The sequence below is a fragment of the Hoplias malabaricus genome, chromosome 2 (assembly GCF_029633855.1).
Source record: "Hoplias malabaricus isolate fHopMal1 chromosome 2, fHopMal1.hap1, whole genome shotgun sequence".
Lineage (NCBI taxonomy): Eukaryota > Metazoa > Chordata > Actinopteri > Characiformes > Erythrinidae > Hoplias > Hoplias malabaricus.
Window position 1 is genome coordinate 63,421,614 of NC_089801.1, and position 19,971 is coordinate 63,441,584.

At 42.8% G+C, this 19,971-nt stretch overlaps 2 protein-coding genes across 6 annotated transcripts; both read left to right on the forward strand.

Annotated features, from left to right (window-relative positions):
• The first annotated feature begins 217 nt into the window (after nt 1-217).
• zgc:158803 (LUC7 domain-containing protein) lies at nt 218-10,635 on the forward strand. Its single transcript, XM_066660716.1, has 10 exons — nt 218-820; nt 2,204-2,298; nt 2,960-3,058; nt 3,484-3,594; nt 4,444-4,587; nt 4,679-4,855; nt 5,726-5,916; nt 6,245-6,274; nt 6,392-6,526; nt 7,022-10,635. The coding sequence occupies exons 1-10, from the start codon at nt 760-762 to the stop codon at nt 7,272-7,274; spliced, it is 1,296 nt and encodes a 431-aa protein (XP_066516813.1). The 5' UTR covers nt 218-759; the 3' UTR covers nt 7,275-10,635.
• Nucleotides 10,636-10,652: 17 nt separating this feature from the next.
• pane1 (proliferation associated nuclear element) lies at nt 10,653-16,219 on the forward strand. Of its 5 annotated transcripts, none has more exons than XM_066660722.1 (6): nt 10,653-10,771; nt 12,205-12,284; nt 13,056-13,154; nt 13,820-13,899; nt 14,146-14,237; nt 14,802-16,219. In XM_066660722.1, the coding sequence occupies exons 2-6, from the start codon at nt 12,250-12,252 to the stop codon at nt 14,943-14,945; spliced, it is 450 nt and encodes a 149-aa protein (XP_066516819.1). In that variant the 5' UTR covers nt 10,653-10,771; nt 12,205-12,249; the 3' UTR covers nt 14,946-16,219. The 5 variants fall into 5 exon arrangements, with proteins under 5 accessions (XP_066516819.1, XP_066516815.1, XP_066516816.1 ...); XM_066660718.1 differs by lacking the exon at nt 10,653-10,771 and adding an exon at nt 10,839-11,159; XM_066660719.1 differs by lacking the exon at nt 10,653-10,771 and adding an exon at nt 11,135-11,263.
• Nucleotides 16,220-19,971: the final 3,752 nt, after the last annotated feature.

Here is a 19,971-nt window from a genome sequence, read left to right on the forward strand (position 1 = left end):
TTACCCTCCTGAATTCAGTCCACTATAATAGTGCACTAAACAGTAGAGAATAGTGTATGGGGGGCATTTCTTAGCAATACCAATAGATGAACTACAGTCTGTAATTGTAGAACTACAGAGAACACCTGTGTAGTCTATGAAGAGACACTGTGGGGAAAGTATGGCGAAGCTGTGACGTCACTCGCCGATCCGACCAATCAGCGCTGTCCTCCTATCTGCGCTGCGTCCTGGAGCCGAGCGCGGACGAGAGCGATAGACAGATACGTGTTCTGAAACAGGCCTGGAAAGGTAGAGTGGAAGAACAGAGGAGCGGAGAGATGGAGTGAATAGCGGAGGGAGAGTCACCGCGACCGGAGAAGCACAACAAAACACAACCAGAAAAATAACAACACAACCCCGTCACGGCTTTCAAATCCCGGGCGTTAGCATTAGCTTTAGCCGAGAGGGAGGGACGGGGAAAGAGAAAGAGAGAGAGGGAGGGAAGGAAGGAAGGGACCGAAAGAGAGCTTAAACTACAAGAACTGACCCTCTCGGCGTTTTCTGGAGGGTTTAAAACTAAACACAAGGCCCGAACCCTGCAAACAGACGCCGTGTTTGGGAAACGTTAGGCGTCCGCCATTTTCCGAGTGAATGTTGAGCAAAGTTGACTCGGAGCGGAGCAGAGACCGAGGCCTGCGGCTGAAACGCGGCTCTAACACCGCATGTGTCCGAGACACAAACATCTAAACACAAGCCCGAATAAACACATACGAGCAGGAGATGTCGGCCCAGGCGCAGATGAGAGCCATGCTGGACCAGCTGATGGGAACCGGCCGAGACGGTGAGACCCTTCCGCGGGTTTATTTCAATTCCACCGGGCATTATTTCACTCCTGACGAGGAAATGGAAAGTAGAATAAGTAGGCTTAGCTTTAGCTTAGCCTAGCCTAGCTGTCATGCTAACCCATGCTTGATAAAGAGAACTGGCTGCTGTAGCTTTAGCTTGATCTCAGACCGGCTCTGAGTGCTGAGAGTTTCCTACTATAGTTAACATGCCTGTTCATATTACATCACTGTAGTGAGCATTAGTGTAGTTAACATCACTGTAGTGAGCATTAGTGTAGTTAACATCACTGTAGTGAGCATTAGTGTAGTTTACACTGGTGAACAAACGTGTAGTGAGAATTAGTGTAGTTAACACCAATCTAGTGAGCATTAATATAGTTAACAACACTGGTGAATGTTACATCATTGTAATGAATATTAGTGTATTTAAGAACACTGATGGATGTTACTGTGGTTAACAACACGGTAGTGAGTGCTGTTAACGTGGTGGTGAACGTTAGTATAGTTAATAACACAGTAGTGAACATTTGTATAGTTAACATTATTGTACTGAATATTAGAGTAGTTAACACTGTGGTGAATGTTAGTGTAGTTAACATCACTGTAATGAGCATTAGTGTAGTTAACATCACTGTGGTTAACGTGGTGAACGTTAGTGTAGTTAACATCACTGTGGTGAATATTAGTGTGGTTAACATGGTGGTGAACGTTAGTGTAGTTAATAAACACAGTAGTGAACGTTGGTATAGTTAACATCATTGTACTGAATTTTGAATAATTTAAGAACACTGGTGAACGTTAGTGTAGTTAACAACACGTTGGTGTAATAAACATGTTACTGTAACAAGGTAATGAGTGCTGTTAACACTGGTGAACGTTAGTGTAGTTAATAACACAGTAGTGAACGTTAGCATAGTTAACATCACTGTAATGAATATTTGTGTAGTTAACATCACTGTAGTGAACATTCATGTAATTAAGATCACAGTAGTGAGCACGGGTGTAGTTCACATCACTGTAGTGAACATTGGTGTATGCAATGTCACTATAGTAAGCATTAGTCACGTTAACATAAATATATTAAACCTTAGTTTATTTTACATCACTCTAGTGAGCCTTTGTGTTGGTAACATCCATGAAATGAACATTTAATGTAGTTAACGTCAATATAGTGAACATCAATATAGTAAACAATAGTGTAACTAAGATTACTGTAGTGAACATTAGTGTAGTTCCCACCCCTGAATTGAACATTGTAAAACAGTGTAATTTTCAGGTAAATATCTACTTTTACATAAACTTGGAATTTATGACTCTTCATAAAGTGTGGAGCAGCACAGTGAACTCTGAGTTATTTTTTCTGTTGTGTGTTGGTGCAGGAGACACTATGCGCCAGAGGATCAAATTCACAGATGAAAGTGTGTGTAAAAGTCATCTACTGGAATCCTGCCCTCACGACATACTGTCAGGAACGGTGAGCGAGGAGCTATATTCAAACACACACACTCTCTACATTTATTTGCTTATGTCCATATCTCCCTCCTTTCTCCTCTCTGTCTGTCCCTGCTTTTAAATCTTGTGTTTCTCCTACAACTCTCTCTCTCTCTCTCTCTCTCTCTCTCTCTTTCTCTCTCTCTCTCTCTCTCTCTCTCTCTCTCTCTCTCTCTCTCTCGTTTTCCCATCCCTTCCCCAATCTCCCTTCCTTTTTTGTCTCTCCCTCTCACTTTCCTCTTTTTTGTCTCTGTACCTCTGAGGGAAGACAGACAATGTCTCTCTCTCTCTCTCTCTCTCTGTGTCTGGTACAGTCAGAGTACACGTAACTTTACATATAAATTAGCGTTAGTGTCAGCTCACACAGGGGATAAATTGTTCCATTAATTTTAATCATGACATTTCAGCTGGTTTGTTTTATAACTGTCCTCCATCTGGATGAATGGAGTTTGTGGCAGATCTTAAACAAGTGTAATCTCATAACAGCTTCACTCTGCAACAATCCATCATCCAAATGTATAACGTGATCTCTAGAGCGTGTCTGGTCCCACCTACGCTCCAGTGGGGGTTTTGTGTTGAAATCTTTCCAGGTTTCATTTTGTCCAGGGAGATCTCTGAAAAAAGTATGTGTGTGTGTTTTCCAGCGTATGGACCTGGGCGAGTGTTTGAAGGTTCATGATCTCGCACTGAGGGCAGACTATGAAATTGCCTCCAAACATCAGGAATACTTCTTCGAACTGGATGTGAGTATGAAGTCCTGAACATAATGTACCCTAATTCTCAGGAGAATGGAAACAGGTTAGAAACGTTGCCCTCATCGACTGAATTACCAAACACTGTTACTTTGTTAATACTAGGACTGGGTGTTGAAATTCAGAATTGTTATTGTACTGACAGAACTATTTCCTCATTACAGAGGCTTGTCATGTTTTGGACACTTTGGGAAAAGCTTCCTAAAATTTTCTTCCTTTTTCGTGTTCTTAAAGAGAGGGGGGGGGTTAATCCAGGTTTATTGAATATGAACAAAACTTCAGATCAATATTTTCACCATTTCTGAGAGCGTGTCAGGTTTTGTTTGAGAGAAAAATATAAGTGGTGAAACTTAATATGCTTTGATTAAATCAAAATGCTGAATGTATACATTTTATCTGTGTCTGTGTCTCATCAGGCTGCAGAGCACTTGCAGTCTTTCATTGCAGATTGTGACCGCAGAACCGAACTGGCCAAGAAACGACTGGCCGAGACACAGGAGGAGATCAGTGCAGAGGTTGCTGCCAAGGTAAACAGGTTATCCACCTCATTCTATTTAGAACACTGCTCAGTTCTAGAACATTAATTAGGTCTAAGATTGCTTTTTTTCTAGAACCGTGCTTCATGAAATAACTTATTTCTAGATTATTGCTGTATTCTAGAACATAGTTCTAAAACTCTATTTAATTTTCTGAGGAACACTGAACCACAGGTTGAGAGAGCGATTATAGTAAACTAACATCCTAATTTTATTTTAATAACTGTTTAAAAATATTTTACAATGACACCTAAAAAATACTGCTTAGAATTTTCACAATCTTCAGAAAACAGAAACATATCGTGTGTAGAGAAAGGTTCTTGAAGTGTTTGCCAAATTATCTCAGCCTTGACATGACATGGCTGTATACGCAGGCTACAGAAAGAAACTATTATGGAAAGAGAGAAAGAAGTCTTATTTTCATAAAAGTGCATGCAGGGCAATCCCTCATGTCTTTGGTTTCCCCTGCAGCTCTATTTCAGGACTGAAAGGATGTCTGTTATGTGAGGTTTAAACAGAGGTTTCAGGCACCTGGTTTATTGGGGCTCGTGGAGGCAGTTTGCCACAGCTGACAGGAAGTCAGAGATGTCTGTGATAAGTGTTTTAACATGTAAGTACACTTCTCAGGCAGGCGTATTTTGGTTTAGAATAAAAAGCCTCAGCTCCAGAGTCAGTGGTTTGACCCAACAAACCAGGATAGAATAAAACAGAAGCTCAAACTAGACCTTGCTACACTCACTACGCCTTGGGCCCATCCCCTAGATCAGAGTCAGAGTGTGATTGGCTGTGCTGAGATCTTCACCAGTGCTTGTACGGTAATCCAGTGTGGTGTGTTTCCAGGCGGAGCGTGTTCATGAGCTGAATGAGGAGATTGGGAAGCTGCTGGCTCGAGCAGAGCAGCTGGGAGGAGAGGGAAACGTGGAGGAGGCTCAGCAGGTCCTGGAGAAGGTGGAGAAAACGAGAGCACTCAAAAAAGAAGCAGAGGTCAGTGCAGAGTCCTGCTTTTACTGAGAGGGCACTGAATTACCTCTGCAACATGGCTATTTACACATTTCTGCATCATGTGTTTGTGTAGGACATATACAGGAACTCTATGCCAGCCTCCAGTTTCCAGCAGCAGAAGTTGAGGGTGTGTGAGGTTTGCTCTGCCTACCTTGGTCTCCATGACAATGATCGCAGGCTCGCCGACCATTTTGGTGGGAAACTGCACTTGGGCTTCATTGAGATCCGTGAGAAACTGGAGAAACTGAGGGTGAGGACAGAGGACGCACTTTCACACTGCAGGGAAAGCCCATCCGCTGTGGCTCCACTTCAGAGCTGCAGAGTTCGTTTACAGTTACTAGTAATTACTGTCTGAAAATGCGTTTATTTATGTATTTGTGCATCATGTGGAAACTGATTTGAGCTGATTTGATGCAAATATTTGAGCTGTAGACAGATACAAGGTGTCCATGATCATGTGATCGTGTGAGGCTCTGGAGCCCACCGACACACGTACTGGGAAACAAGACCACCCAGTCAGTTTCCTGTGATGTGCCTAAGTCAAAAAATGTGGGATAAAACGAGCCGTTCTGATTCTGCTCCGCTTCTGAAGTCAAAAGTACAGAGACTTTAGAATTGCCCCGCCCCCTCGTCTGAGTCTGTCCAATCACAGCGCTGAACCCTTGTTCACGTGAGAGCGCAAATTTGAGGTTAAACACAGACACAACGAGCGCGGAGAAATAAGAGCACAGAGTAAAAACTGAGAAACAGAACCGAGCAAAAACGGCTAAAAACCAGAGCTTCTGCTCCTCACTCCTCACTGCTGTGTGCTTGGGGTCGGAGTGAACAGCGTGCGGCTCATTGTTTAAAAGAACAGGTGCTGAAACCGGCCGCTCTGAACAGGGCTGTTTAAACGGGGAGAACGCTGTTGTGGGGTTTTATCATTGTGTTGTTTTAACCTAAGACCATAAGAGACGTTTCATCAGAACTGTTTACTGAACAGTTTTTTTTCTCCTCAGGTTTTGTTCTGTCATGGGTTTCAATGTCATTCTCGCAAATTTTCAAATTGCTAATAATTTCTCTCTCTCTCTCTCTCTCTCTCCCTTATTTCTCTCTCTCTCTGTCTTTGTCTCACTCTCAGAAAGCAGTGGCAGACAAGCAGGAACGGATGAGAATGAAACGGAGGGAGGAGAGAGAACGAGAGGAGAGAGCGGCGAGAGAGAGGGAGTGGGAGATAGAAAGAGAGAGGGAACGAGAACGTGAACGGGAGAGAGAAAGAGAGAGGGAGCGAGAAAGGGAAAGGGAACGAGAAAGAGAGAGAGACCGCCGAAGGTGAGTTCCTGTCCCCTGAGTGTGTCTCTTCACTAACAGCCCCCGAATGATGTATTTTATTTACATAAAATTTTAATGCAGGTAATATTAACAGTGTAATTATTCATGAACATGTTCGGAGAGTAGGGGAGCAGTTTAGACTCTGTCCAGACCTGTGCAGCATTTATAGGGAGCAGTTGTGGAATAGTTCCCTAGTGCAGTCCACAGTAAATGGGGAACAGTTTGGGTTGCAGCCCATGTCTCAGTGTAATAGTCTGTGGTAGGGAGGCGTCCAGTTCAGAATTGACTGGATTTTGTCATATCTCTGATTCTGTTTTTGTTTTGACAGATCGAGATCTCGAAGTGGAGACAGATACAGGTGAGTGTGTGATGAAGTGGCGGCTCTGGTGCTTTCAATGATATCAATTTACTGCAGTCAGCGTCATTCTCTCTCTCTCTCTCTCTCTCTCTCTCTCTCTCTTTCTCTCTCTCTCAGAGATGGAGGGAGCTCCTCTCATCGCTCTCGGCGGCACCACTCGTCTCGCTCTCGAGATCGAGACAGAGAGAGAAAGCACAGGCACAAAGAGCGACACCGCTCACGCTCACACTCTCACAGGAGAAAGAAGAAAAGGTGAAACTCCACACCATGTTCATCACGGTTCAAACTCAGGAATAATAATAATAATAATAATGTATTTATTTATAGAGCACTTTTCAATAACTCAAAGCACTACAATGATAATACGAAGAACATCAAAAGACAAACAAACCACAGGAATACAGAGTATTAAACAGCACAAAAAATAAAAACGATGGTATAAAGAGGGCAGTGTGCAGAGGCAAAGGTTTAAAATGGGTCCCTAGTTATCCTGTTTATTGCATGTATCTAGTATAACATGTTTTTCGTGTGTATAATAGCGTCTCTTTTCCTCTGTCTTGTCCTCTTTTTCCTCTCCTCTCTTTCCCGTTCACTCTTTTGGCTTTTCATACTTTGTCTCCCTCCTGTTTGAAACTGGTCCCCCCTGTATCTCTTTTCCTCTACCTTTCTTCACATCTATTTTATTTTATTTCATCTATTATTTCCTCTTCCTCTCATTCTACATCTCTCTCTCTCTCTCTCTCTCAGGTCCTCACACACCAGAGAAAGGGAGCGCTCTACGTCTCCGGAGCGATGGAGGGATTATGGAGGAGATGACAGGTGGAGGGACAATGGACGGAGGGATGTGGAGAGAGAGATGGGCGAGAGAGAGTTGGGAGAGCGAGGGCGGTCGCCGACGTCATCCCCAGAGACGGGGAAACTGAGAGGACGAGAGAGATCCGTCTCACTGGAGAGAGAGAACCGCTCCAGCTCAGAGGAGAGAGAGTCAGGAGAGATATAGAGCAGACAGAGAGGGACAGTGTGTGTGAGAGAGAGAGTGTGTGTGTGTGTGTGGTTGCTTTACTTTGACGTAGCTTCCTATCCGTGTTCTTCATTTCTGATTGATCAGTGACTGGATGGGCTTAAAAAACACAACAGCACAAACTGCCAATGAACAGTCAGTCCACCAGGCTCCGCCCACAAATGTATATTTCAGTAGTAACTGTTCCTAGGTTGGACAAACTACACAGCACTGATTAAACACAACAGAGACAGTTTGCTGATTGTTGCTTGGTAAAGCTTAAAGTGCTTCTCTGCGGAGCTGCAGTGTTGTGGAGTAGCTAATATAAACGAGGCAGTGTGGAAACAATGGCAATGTATTATACGCTATACCATAATAAAAGTCCCTGATTTATCTAAAAATATGGCTGAACATTTGGGGGACAATATGTAATTGCAATTTTTCAGACCAATATTGGGATTGCTATTTAATTTGCAATTTAATTTCAGACTAAGAAGTCCAAGGACTTATGGCTTAAATTCTGAGCACTTTAAGGCGACAGATTTTTATTCAGTGGCGGGTGTTGAGCAGCCCAGTGATCCTCTGTTTGGTCTAACGCTTAAAGAAGCCGTCATTTAAAAAGCTATAGGTCACAATATAGACTGTAGTTATAATAGTAGAGCTTTCAGATTGGGATATGAGTTTGATATGAAAATTAGTATTTCAGCACTTGGGTATCTCTAATCTCTTCTAACCGTGTGACCTTCCACACAAACAATATCAATATAGTGTAACATTAATAATTAAAATAATAATAATTGAGGTATCTTTTGCTCTACAACCTACAATATGTGCAAGGGTTTCCCTTCAGTTTGAATCAGCTCTTTGCTTATGATCTATAAAGCTTGTCCAACCTGACAACAGTTGCTATGAACACACATTTTTGGGTGGAGCATGCATAAGCCAATAAACAGTCAGGAATTTACAAAATGTATGACCCATACAAATCTTGTAAGGATAGCCTCTGACAAACATGTGATGTCATTAATGAAATACTGCCAGTTTCTAATCACACATTAAAGGTGCAGTAGGTGATTCGTTTTCATGTTGGAACTCGTACACTTAAACTGCAGTGGTTAAAATGAGTATTCTATGCTTGCGAAAACCAGTTAGGAAAACTGCACTCCAGGTCTGAGTGGCTGTCTTTGTGGTTGTAGTTCACCTGCTCGGCCTCTGAAAGGGCACCTTGACTAAAGTAGAGATCTGAATTCAGGATGCACACTTTCTGGTGGCCAGGGAGGTGAACTACAATAACAGACGAGCACTCTGCTGAAACTGACAAGTGCACCTTTAAGTCTAGTTGTAGGTTCAAATGCAGTGCCAGTGGTGTTTCACTACAGAAAACATCTAAAGTCCATCTCAAGGCATAGTCCAGCTCTTGGAAACTGGCCTATAGACTTCAGGCAATCACATATAATCAGATTTCTGTGATTTCTACTGTTAACCTAGTGCTGAACTTACTGCCAGTAGTGATTCGCCACTGAAGATCCAGTCCAGGTTTAGGCCCAGGCCCATGGTTTAGTGTTTTGGAGAAGTGTGGCACCTCAACAACTCTGTGGTTCCAATGTTTACAGTGAAGGAAAGAGCCCGTCCAGTCAGACGCTTTCAGTTTGAGCTTGGACCATAATCTCCTAGTGATTCAGGCAGTGGACAAAAAGCCTTTACTCGTCAGGGATGTGAGGTCTCTGTCACGTCATCCACGTTAAAATCCATGAAATAATCAGCACTTAACTCTTCAATGTTTTCCAGATGCATAGTTATCTTTCCACAGCAGCGGGGGCTTTTAAACAGCTGATAGACATTGGGATCTTATTTAAAGGAGGATGTAATTTTCACGTCTCCATTTTGCCTATCCAGTGGGTCATGAATCAGTGCAAGAGTGATGAATGTAGAAAGGAAGCTTGGACAAGGTTGGAGAGAATGTGTGTGTGTGTGTGTATGAGAGAGAGAGAGATAGTAAAGATAGAATCATTTAGTGAAATGGTGCCTCAGTAAAACAATTTTTGGAGCAGGTTTTGCTTTCAGAACTCGGAGGAAGCCAACCAAAGGAGTCGGGACATCTGCACTGTTTCACTTCGTTACAACGAGTTTTGAGAGGAGCGAGACACCTCTTGAAAAGGCCGAGATGCGGCTGAAGCTGTGTATTTTCTTTCAAAAAAGACGAGTGGAGCATTTTTTTTCCTCTTTTTTTTTTTGTTATTATTGTTATTGATCGTTGATGATAATTGATCACTGTCAATGATGCTGCTGTGAAGCTGGACCCCTGGGTTAGTGAGTGAGCTGATGAATTTTGAAAAATCCATATTTTTCTGTGACAAACACCATCCACCTTCACCACTGTTGATTTAGTGAAATTAAAGGAGGGGTTATTTGACCTTGCAAAATGGCTGCGTAAATCCTTTGTTAAGATGTAAACGCCGTCGTTCAGAATGGCTGGATTAGAAGTGATTGGTGGTTGAGAAACCTGCAGACTGATATTTCTTCAGAGTGGATGTGAATTAAACCAGACGTCACTCTTGTCTACACCTCTAGTCCTGCGTTTTATTTACATTCTACAGCCACCACTGAAAATACACAGGTCGTCTGAGGTTTATAGGGACTACTTTGCCTTATGATGCCCTTCATGTATCCTTCCACTATGAATGTATTTAAACTTGTTTGAGGCCAAACTTTTTTTTTTAACTGGTTAAAAACAACATTTGATTCATCAGGGACTATTCAAAGCCGTTTCCAATGGTGATGTTCTGTGAGGAGCTTTTAGAGATGTTCAACTCCCCGGACTTTTGGTTCCATTTACCACCACAGTGAACAATTCACACTGAACCACCCTCCACAACTTAATGAATATCTTCAGCTCTTAACTACGCAGGAACATGAATTACCGAGAGCTCATTAACCCTCTTTGAAAGACGAAACACATGCCAAACCAGAGTGTTGAAGAAGTCACAGCCTTCTCCCTCTGAGACTTCCCCATGCCCCTGTGCTCGGTTACTGCTGGGAACCAGTTTCACAGCACACATCTGATTCGTTTTAGTTTGAATGCTGCGAACTTGAGTTTATTGAATTCCTGCTATGTACACGAACTCGAACAAGACTTTACTGTGAACGCAAAAGAGATGACACCACTTCTCCCAGGCGTGTTTTACACGGGTTTCGACGCCAGCCAGACGTTTCTTCTTGTTACCATGTTGTGTGCAGAACTTTCCAGAACTTATTATTTTCCTGTTTGCTTTTTATTTTGCTGTGTTCGAAGGCTCTCTGATGAGCTCTGACCCTTCCTGTCAAATACTATGAGATTTAATAAACCAGTTTGAAATTCAGTGCTTACAATGTCGTTGGTGCTTGTTTGTTTTCGAATGGTTGGTCCGTGAATGCTCGCAAAGCAAAAATGTGGTTTGATTATTCATTGTCTGGACTAAATCTGAATTAAATTTAATCTGAATTGTCAGCAGGTGTTGGTGAGTGTGGGGAACTGTCCCCAGGTTTGTGTGAGTGGGTGAATGTGTGATGGGCCTTGTGCCCAGTGATTCTGGGTAGGCTCTGGACTCACCAACAGCATGTAGAGGTTTTAGAAAACGAATAAATATATTCCCGCGACGTTATTCTTGGTTGAAATACGGGTGGAGTTGCCCTTTGGGCCTAAGCCGTGGTTGCCCGTTGTGGGCGCCAGGGGGCAGCTCCGGGCCGGTGACTTCTCCATGTTTAAAAAGGAGCGGCGGGAACGGAGCTGACGCGGAGCAAAGGAGCTCTGAGTGGGTCTGGATCAGAACCGAGCTGTTAAATCACATAATGGCGCTGCTGTCTCCATACCGCAAAGTCCCCGACCTGAACACGGCCACCGTCCTCGTGAGTATCCGCCGAACGGGCCGAGCTAACGGCGGTTAGCCCTGAGCTAACGGCGGTGTTTACATCTCCAGGGAAGGCTGTACTATGGATACTGGAACAGCGCTGTGAGGATTCGATAGCACCCAACCACATTTATATCAGTGAGGCCAGGTTCTGATGCTAGCTCTGGATCACTAACATTACTCCAGCTCGCCCCGGAGGTGCTGAAATATGCTCCCTCACTCTAGGGAACACCGTTCTACTGTTCTAAAGCCAAGAGCTGCCATTGAAAAATAATTAGTGATAGCTTTCATATGGAGGTGATACCCATACCAGAACTAACAGTGTGTTTACAGTGGGTGCAGTTTAAATAATCTCAATTCCCTCTTTATTAGGGGTCTCCATTTACAGTGTAACTTTGTTACAGAGGCAGGGGGCTATGGGGTTAGGGGTCTTGCTCAAGGACCCTCTTTTTATTATTGGGGGGTTGAGCAATCAATAAGCCTGGTGAACAGTGAGGAAGTCAGCAGTCTCTTAAAAAATGTAGTGTGCACAAGTACGTTAAAATCTGGACTTCACATGTGAACATGCACAGACTAGTGACAGGCAGTGAACGTGCACACTAGTAAGTATGGTCAGTAGACACAAATATACACACTAGTGTTTAGTGTCAATAAAAACACACATGAACACCCAGGTTATTGGGGGCAGTGAAAGCACACACTAGTGACGAGGAGCAGAAAACACAAATATAAACACCAGTGATTAGGAGCAGTGCTGATTAGCATCAGTAAACACAAAAATACACAAACACACTAGTGATTGGGCAGTGAATACACACACTTTGGCACTAGGGGAAGTAAACATGCACGCACCTCCACACACACAAACAAACTTTTGTCCCAAGCCTACCTTCCTCAAAAATACTGTGGGTAATTTGTGTGTCTGCCTGATAAACTGCAGCAACATGCAGGGTGTCCACAAACTTTTGGCCACATGATGTAGCTGAGCCCTCCTGTCGGCAAGCGGTCCCTCATCGCTGTGACCTGTGTGTGTTTATTAACAGCTGGTTGAAAACGAGGAGCAGTTCCAGTGCAGGTTGGCTGAAGTCATGGTGCAGCTGGAGAAGGACATCAACATCAATGTGTGAGTGCATCTTTCTTTTAAAGCAACACATTTCTTTGACTTGTTCAGTGTATGTTCCCATTTAATGTGTGGGTTTGGAGCCCAGCATCCCACGCTGTGAAACAAGACCACCCAGGGATTTTTTTTGTGATCTGCGTAAGTCAGAAAACAGGGGAAAATGAGCCGTTCTGATTGATTGTGCTCCGCTTCTAACGGTAAGTGCAGAGACTTTAGAAGTGCCCCGCCCCCCTCATCTGAGTTTGTCCAATCACAGCGCTGGATCCATGATTACGCGAGAGCACAAAGATGAGGTTAAATGCAGAAAACATGCACAACGAGTGCAGAGAAATAAGAGCACTGAGTAAAAAACGAAACGTGAGAATGGAGAAGAAAGATAACTTAGCAAAAACGGCCAAAATAATAGAGATTCTGCTCCTTGCTCCTCGCTGCTGTGCGCTCAGGGTCAGGGTGAACACCAAGCAGCTTGTTTTCATTTAAAGAAACCAGCCGTTCTGAACAGGTTCGTTTAGACATGGGGTGAACGCTGCTGTGGGGTTGGCTCCTTGTGGTGTTTTGACCAAAGCAGGCATTTCATCATAAATTCTGCTTGTATTAAAGTTGTTTTCTTAAAAAAAAAAACTATTAAATATTTAAGGGTGGAATTAGGCTTCTCTGTCCATCTGCAAATGTTTAATGTTTCTCCCTCAGCTAATGATTTAAATCTAGAACATAGATATTTACTGATAATCATCAAAATGTTGCTTTATGATGCTCCCTTATGCTTCCTTCCAGGCGCCTGGCTCAAAAGCTCCCTCTCCCTGTGAAAAACAGTGAGACTCGCCCTCGCATTGATCTGGTGGTGTTCATAGTCAACCTGCTGTCTGAGCACAGGTATCCACTTCACTGTCCATTTGCTTCCCTCTGATTAGCCTTCTTCCTCAGTGGTATGAAACAGGTGGGGTCAAAGGGCTCATATTTCCTCACACCTTTGAAATAAGCGTTTGATGTTGAATGTAAGGATTGTCCAAACTCTACAGACTCCATGCAGTCCAGATATGGAGACTAATGGTCCTAAACAGACCACTTTGCACATACGTTTTTATTTGTGAGTCTTTGGTGTGACAGCTCAGAGACTGCCTGTATATTCAAAAGCGAATAAATTAATCAATACATCAATAATAATAAAAAAAAAGGAGTTTCTGGCTGTACAGGCTGTTTGGAGCATAGCAGCATGATCTGGCATCAGATTCAGACAGTGAAGAACGAGGGCAAGGATCTACATGTCTTTTTTTTTCTAGATGTAGCTAAAGCATTTGGCTCAGTCCTGCATAACATTTTGATTTCGTCATTTGAATTTTTCAGATATGATTACTAAGCTGGTTAAAGCTTATTTGAAAAGATCTTCAGTCTTGCAACAAATTAACGCCAGCCCATTCACGAAATGGCTTTTGATTCAGGCACAAAACAGAAGGACATTTGCACGTTTATATTAGCACGGACGGTATTATATTGGCCCCTAAATATGTGCCTTTGCTGATATTTGCTTGTGTTCTTAGTCTTCAGGCAATGCAAAACTCTCTGAAACACTTGGGGGCAGATTACTTCCTGGGGAAGACCTGCTTCATGGTTACTGATGGTAAATAACTTTATCATATTTTGTTTGGATCCCTTCATCTCTTACTGAATACACGTCATTTTGGCTCTTTATGAATGTGACGTCTGTTCTGTTGGAGTTAGAAGCACTATGTAAGTTTAGCAAGGTTAGAAATTGTCAGGACCCTGTAATATAAACTGTGAATATACTTCTGGTGACCAGCAGGGGCCACTCTTGCTCAGGGTATGAATCTCAATTCAGGTGTGTGTGTGTGTGTGTTTCTGTCAGCTCGTTGTGGAACTGTAGCTCAGGATCATTTGCTGAGTGTGAGGAAACTCGCTGCGTCTCACCACTGCCCTTTGATCTGCGCAGAACGCAAGGTACAGAATAAACATTATACACAGTATGTGATAAATAAAACACATACAGCACAACACTGAACACAGGAGACAAAATGAACTGTATCTCACACTGTTTAACACTACAGTTCACCGATATAGTTCACCACACTCGCCACTTTATTCCTTTTCTGACACTTTGACTTATCCATAGTGGTGCATATGGAAGTCCAGCTGGATGTTTGCTGTATGTGCGTATAGCGTCCACACTTGTAGACATTTTGTTCAAGCACAACTTTAAATTACATTTAAAGGCAATAAGTAAAGACGTTTTTCCATGTGTCTGTCAAACAGCCCCTTCCTTTTAAAGTATGAGATACACCAGCCTCTGACGATAAATGGGGAAAACCTGTGTGCCCCAAGCCTTGCTTCAGTCACTAATTCTAGATGTTGCTTACAGTGAAAAGGAAAATAGTGGGTGGAGAGCATTATTCAGATGACATCATACTCACCAGCGACAAACATCTTCCCTTTTTATACTTCCACACAAGGTTAAACCTCTCCTTTTAATAACAGTTCTTCTGCATCTGTCTCCTACTCATACAGACGGAGGATGGTGTTACGATGGCAGCAATGAGGCTCCTCAACATCCTCAAAGTGTCGGCGGGTGTGTCTCCCGTGGCAACCACTGCTCTCTACCTGTCAACACTGACTCGCTGCTCTGTGCCCTCTGACTTTGAGCAGGACTGACTTTGACCACTGGTTTATTTTCCTTTTGTATTTAAATGTATATATTTCCTATTTTAGTCCTTGCAGATGTTCGTTAGCGTGGACTGCCCTAATCACTCACTGTCTTGGTGTCTGAGGTTTCTGTGTCACAAGTATCTCACATGGAGGTTTAACTGCAGCAGTTGACACCATGCGCCTTGCACTCTATCATCATTCGTTTAAGCCTTATAACTCCAGATGCTTATTTAAAGGAGCACTAGGTAGTATTTTTACCTTTTAGCTTCAAAATGATTGTGATGCTCCACTGAGCTGTAATATAGAGAGTATAGCTTCTGTTGTTGCTACCCTGGGCTCAGCACAGCAGACAGTGCATTATGTAACTTTTGAAGGAAGTTAGTAAACCCCCACCTGTAAAAGTGAACTACACTCTGCAACTGTAGGGGGAGCCCCTAAGCAAAAATACCAAATCTTACCAAGTCTTGCTTTAAAGACGTAAAGGCGAAATTTAACTAATTCCCACATTGTTTCCTTTTTTTATTTTTGTTTATCCATATTTTGCTGATTTTTCTCCTAAATTGGTCGTCTTCAGTGAGTCTCCACCTGAGTGCAGTGTCACCAGCCTCGAGAGTGTGGAGCTGAACACTCTTCCTCCGAGACAGCTGAAGTCAAGCCACTATTTCTTTCCAAACACAACGCTGAACAGCTTAGCCCACTGGAGTAGAACGCAAACTGCACAGCTCTGTCACATCAGCCGATAGTCACACATGCCAGCCAATACCAAGAGAGATAAGGCAGAGTTGGGGCTGTCCTACCCACCCAGTTTTTGGAGGCAGTTGTGCTCTCTAATGAACCATGGCTGAAGCATTGATAGGAAGATGGGGGCACACAGTCCATGCCACCACTCAAGACCCCGCAAGCAAACTCTCTCCTGAAGGAAGACAAATCATGGCATCAAGTAGCACATATTTTCATGGTTATTGACTATATATTTATATGTTGAACGTGGCTCTGGCTTGTATTTCACTGTCTCATTCACACACACACCCACGGTTAGTGGGTTAAAATGGTGTTACTGAGTGATTCCTGTCAAAAACCCCGTGTCCTTGTTCTGTGGATACTGCTCATTCCTCTGTGTCCTGTGTGGGCACCTCCCTGTTCCCTGTGGACGTAAGGTCCCTCTGTATCTGTTCATTAAAGCCTTCATGAAGTCTCCTGTGTTTCAGACTGATATTTGCCTCTAAGGCTTGATTAAGTTAAGGTCAGGACTAAGGGATGAAGGCCACATTAAATTCACAGTTTCAATAATCCCTCATCACGTGCAGGTCCTTCTGGTTCATATTTGTGTAATTAACTGGTGTATCAGGGGACACGATGGGGTCACTCACACTGCTTCGGGGGTCCTGGTGTTGTGGGTTCAATCTTTGCCTTGAGTCACTGTCTGTGAGGAGTGTGTTCTCCCTGTGTCTGTGAAGGTATACTCCTACAGTCCAAAAACACACAATGGTGGGGAGGTTAGCTGTTTAAGTGTCCAAATGTGTGAAAGGGTGTGTGTGAGAGAGTGACTGGATGAGTATGTTCTTGCACAGTGCTTCAAGGCCCACCACAACAATAAAAAGGTTCCAGAAGATGACTGAAGGAATGAATAAGAACATATCTGTGGTTCTTTTTCCTCTGGTTTTTACAATTTTAGTCTGGATTAAGCCTAGTCTTGGATATAAAGGCCACGATTGAATGTTAGTCTAGATTTAATATGAACCTGGAAAACTCTCTTAGTGACTTGTTCCCGCTCTAAACCCATAAAATAAACAGTGAGTGGAAGTCTGGTGCCCAGCAGGGGGAGCTCTTGCTCAGAGAATGAGTCTGACTTCAGGTATGTGCTGCTGCGCTTAAAACGTTATTTATGGTATTTCTTTGAATGAGCCATGTCATAAATGAATGGGTGTGTGTGTGTGAGAAAGAGAGAGAATGGACTTGGCACAGTTTCTTTCGTTCTGTTTCCCTCCTGTGAGTCACTGAATTAACTTCATCATCCTGAATCTAATTTCCAGGAAATTAATGCTCTTTTCATTCATTTGGGGTATTTTCAGTTTCTGTTTTCATTAACCCGTCCAAGTCTGGAGCATGTGTGTGACGATGCACTCCGTCCCTGATTAAAGCAGGGAATGGGTAAAGCCCAGTGAGGTCCAGCTGTTAAACTGTCCGCCAGTGAAGGCCCCCATGTTGGGGTCTGTGCTTGGTCTCATTGATGCTCTTGATTATTGCCCAGCTTTGAGACCCACGGGGGTAGAACCAGCTGCAGAAAGAATGACCACAGTCTGCTGAGTCCAGACAGCTTTTCAAGTTCAGCTTTCTACATTAGATTTCCATGTTTGAAGCCACGCTTGTTTTTTATATTAGCAAAAATAGACTGTAATTAGGCTTTAATAATAATAATGATTAATAATTAATAATAATGATAAATGTGGCTGTAGGGAGTCATGGTGGCATTGCAGATATGTCGCTGTCACACAGCTCCAGGATCCTGTTGTGGGTTTAAGCCTGGCCTCGGGTCACTGACTGTGAAGAGTGCGGTGGTGGGTGACTGGGTGCATGGGCTGTAACCCCCCTCTAATGGCGCTTTTCCACTGCATGGAACCTATTTGACTCTACTCGACTTTTGCTTTTCCGTTGGGCAAATCTGGTATCTGATTGGTTTTCAGTCCTAGCTCGCTTGGGGTTCCAACTGTGCTGAGTAATAATAATGGTGCTTTTCCAGCGCATGGGTCCAACTCTGCTCGGCCCGGCTCGCTTAAAGCTTGACGCTTTTCCACTGGCAGGGCTCCCCCCGCGAAATGGAGCTGGTGACGTTGTAAAACCCCGTCTCTAACAGAAATCGCTGGCTTTTCTGCACACAACAACAGTGACAGTAAAGTGAGGTGCTGTTTACTCGTTGTTTATTTGCTTGTTTTTTGAACTAAACATGGCTCAGCGCCACACAATAGAAAAGCGTCAAGCTTTAAGCGAGCCGCTCCATGTTGTGTCGAGTTGTGTAGAGCCAGTTAATAATTGTTCACAGCTCAATTTTGTTTTTCTACCTGTAGATATTCAAATTCTTTTGTAAAGGCAGCAGCTCCTTGTGGCTTTGCTTAATCTGTACCTTGTCAAAGAATTTTGCTGCTATGAGGCAATTACCCCAGACCCCCTGGTTACAGCTTAACCCCTAATCATTCATCTCTGGTGACGGCCCTGTCTGGGTGAGCGTGAGAATGACTGGGTGAGTGTGTGATGCCCTGTCATGGACTGGTGCCCTATCCTTGGTGTGTTCTGTGATAAAGAGTGTACAAATTAAATTTGGATGTGCAAGTAATAGTGAAAATTAATGTGTGTGTGTGTAATACTGCATGTTTTAAGAAATAATTCTTGATGAAAGCCATTTTGTCACTAGAACCATTTCATTAAAATTGACTTCATCGCAGTAAAAATATATAGAAATCTGTAAACTCAATATGACAAAATGACAATATTCATACCTCAATCTGAAGATGAGGAATATTATATCAACTGGATTTAAGAAGCTCTCTCAGTATTTGTTAATTTCTGTTTATTTTAGTGTTATACGGTTATTACAGTAACTCTCTGCTCTCCAGGTGATTTCTGAGGGAGTACGGGGTCTCTGGGTTAATTATATTGATTTACAGTAAACACACACGGTTCAAAGAAATGTCGCTCAGACCGGACACGCGGTGTTAAGACTCGTCTCCTGAAGCTCCGCCTGGTTCACTGGTCAGTTTGGCCTCGAGTAACCTGACTTTCTTGTTTCCAGTGCAACAATTTACCTGTTGGCAGCTTACCTGAAGTGAGGTGTATTGGACTCTTAAAAGAAATATTATCCACCTCTCTCTCTCTTTCTCTCTCTCTCTCTCTCTCTCTCACTCTCTCACTCCTCTCTCTGTCTATCTCTCTCACTCTCTCACTCCTCTCTGTCTATCTCTCTCACTCCTCTCTGTCTATCTCTCTCCCTCTTCTTCTTTCTCACTCTCTCTCTCTTTGTCTCTCTCTGGATATATATATATATATATATATATATATATATTGCTTTCTCTATATATATCTCCTTTTCTCCCCCCCCCCCCTCTCTTTCTCTCTCTTGTTCGTGTGACCTCTGTGTGTGAACTCTTTATCTGTGACCATGTGTGTGCAGGGCCAAGCGTTTTTCCAGATTTCCTTTTGGACATAGATACACACACACACACACACACACAGAGAGAGAGACTAGGGTTACTGTTTTTAGATGATAACAGACCCTGGATGTGTTCACTGTGATACTACTGTCTGCAAATCCACTTACATGTGCTTTTTAAATTTCAGCCGTTATTAAAGTTCAAGAAAACCTTTATTTCTCAGAATGCTCCAACTGTTCTACACCACCAACAACATCAACAACCACTCATCAACAACCTGAATGTCAGCAACCACAACAACATCAACAGCAAGATTATAAACAACATCAGCAACACAACAGCACAGTTATATAACTTCTGAAAGTTCATGATAGTTATTTAAAGTACAGCATTGGGAATAGCTTAAGTTCTGATAAAAGCTATGAGTACAGTAATCTCTCGGTACTTCCCGGTTCATCTTTCATGGATTCGCTACTTCGCAGGTTTTTTCAAGGGGGTTTAAGCCGCTAAATATAAATTAAAAGTATTTTTTTAATTATTATTTACATGTATTAGACCAGGCCGGTAGGTGAAAAAATATATCATTAATATCAAGAATATCAAGTATTTCTTACGTAGAGTACTTGTATTGTTCATGTCTACATCCGAGTGAAATTTACTTACGCTAAATCACAGCTTAGGAATTACTCTATTAAAGAAACTGGTAGGATATCACATGTAGTTCCAGCTGAAAAACATTATAGAATGACTGTTTAATGCAAAGGGTGGGTTGTTAACAGCACACGGAGGGTTTTAAAAGTCCAGATACTCATTAAATACATAAAAAATTATCTTTCCTCTACTTTGCGCAAATTTGTTTTTCGCGGGTGGTCTTGGAACGCTTCCCC

Bases quoted from the DNA above. Each gene is read 5' to 3' on its own strand.
- zgc:158803 (XM_066660716.1), top strand. From the start codon at position 760: ATGTCGGCCCAGGCGCAGATGAGAGCCATGCTGGACCAGCTGATGGGA. The intron at 4,588-4,678 runs GTCAGTGCAGAG...GTGTTTGTGTAG, and splicing joins CACTCAAAAAAGAAGCAGAG to GACATATACAGGAACTCTAT. The intron at 6,527-7,021 runs GTGAAACTCCAC...TCTCTCTCTCAG, and splicing joins CACAGGAGAAAGAAGAAAAG to GTCCTCACACACCAGAGAAA.
- pane1 (XM_066660718.1), top strand. From the start codon at position 11,103: ATGGCGCTGCTGTCTCCATACCGCAAAGTCCCCGACCTGAACACGGCC. The intron at 13,155-13,819 runs GTATCCACTTCA...TTGTGTTCTTAG, and splicing joins AACCTGCTGTCTGAGCACAG to TCTTCAGGCAATGCAAAACT. The intron at 13,900-14,145 runs GTAAATAACTTT...TGTTTCTGTCAG, and splicing joins CTGCTTCATGGTTACTGATG to CTCGTTGTGGAACTGTAGCT.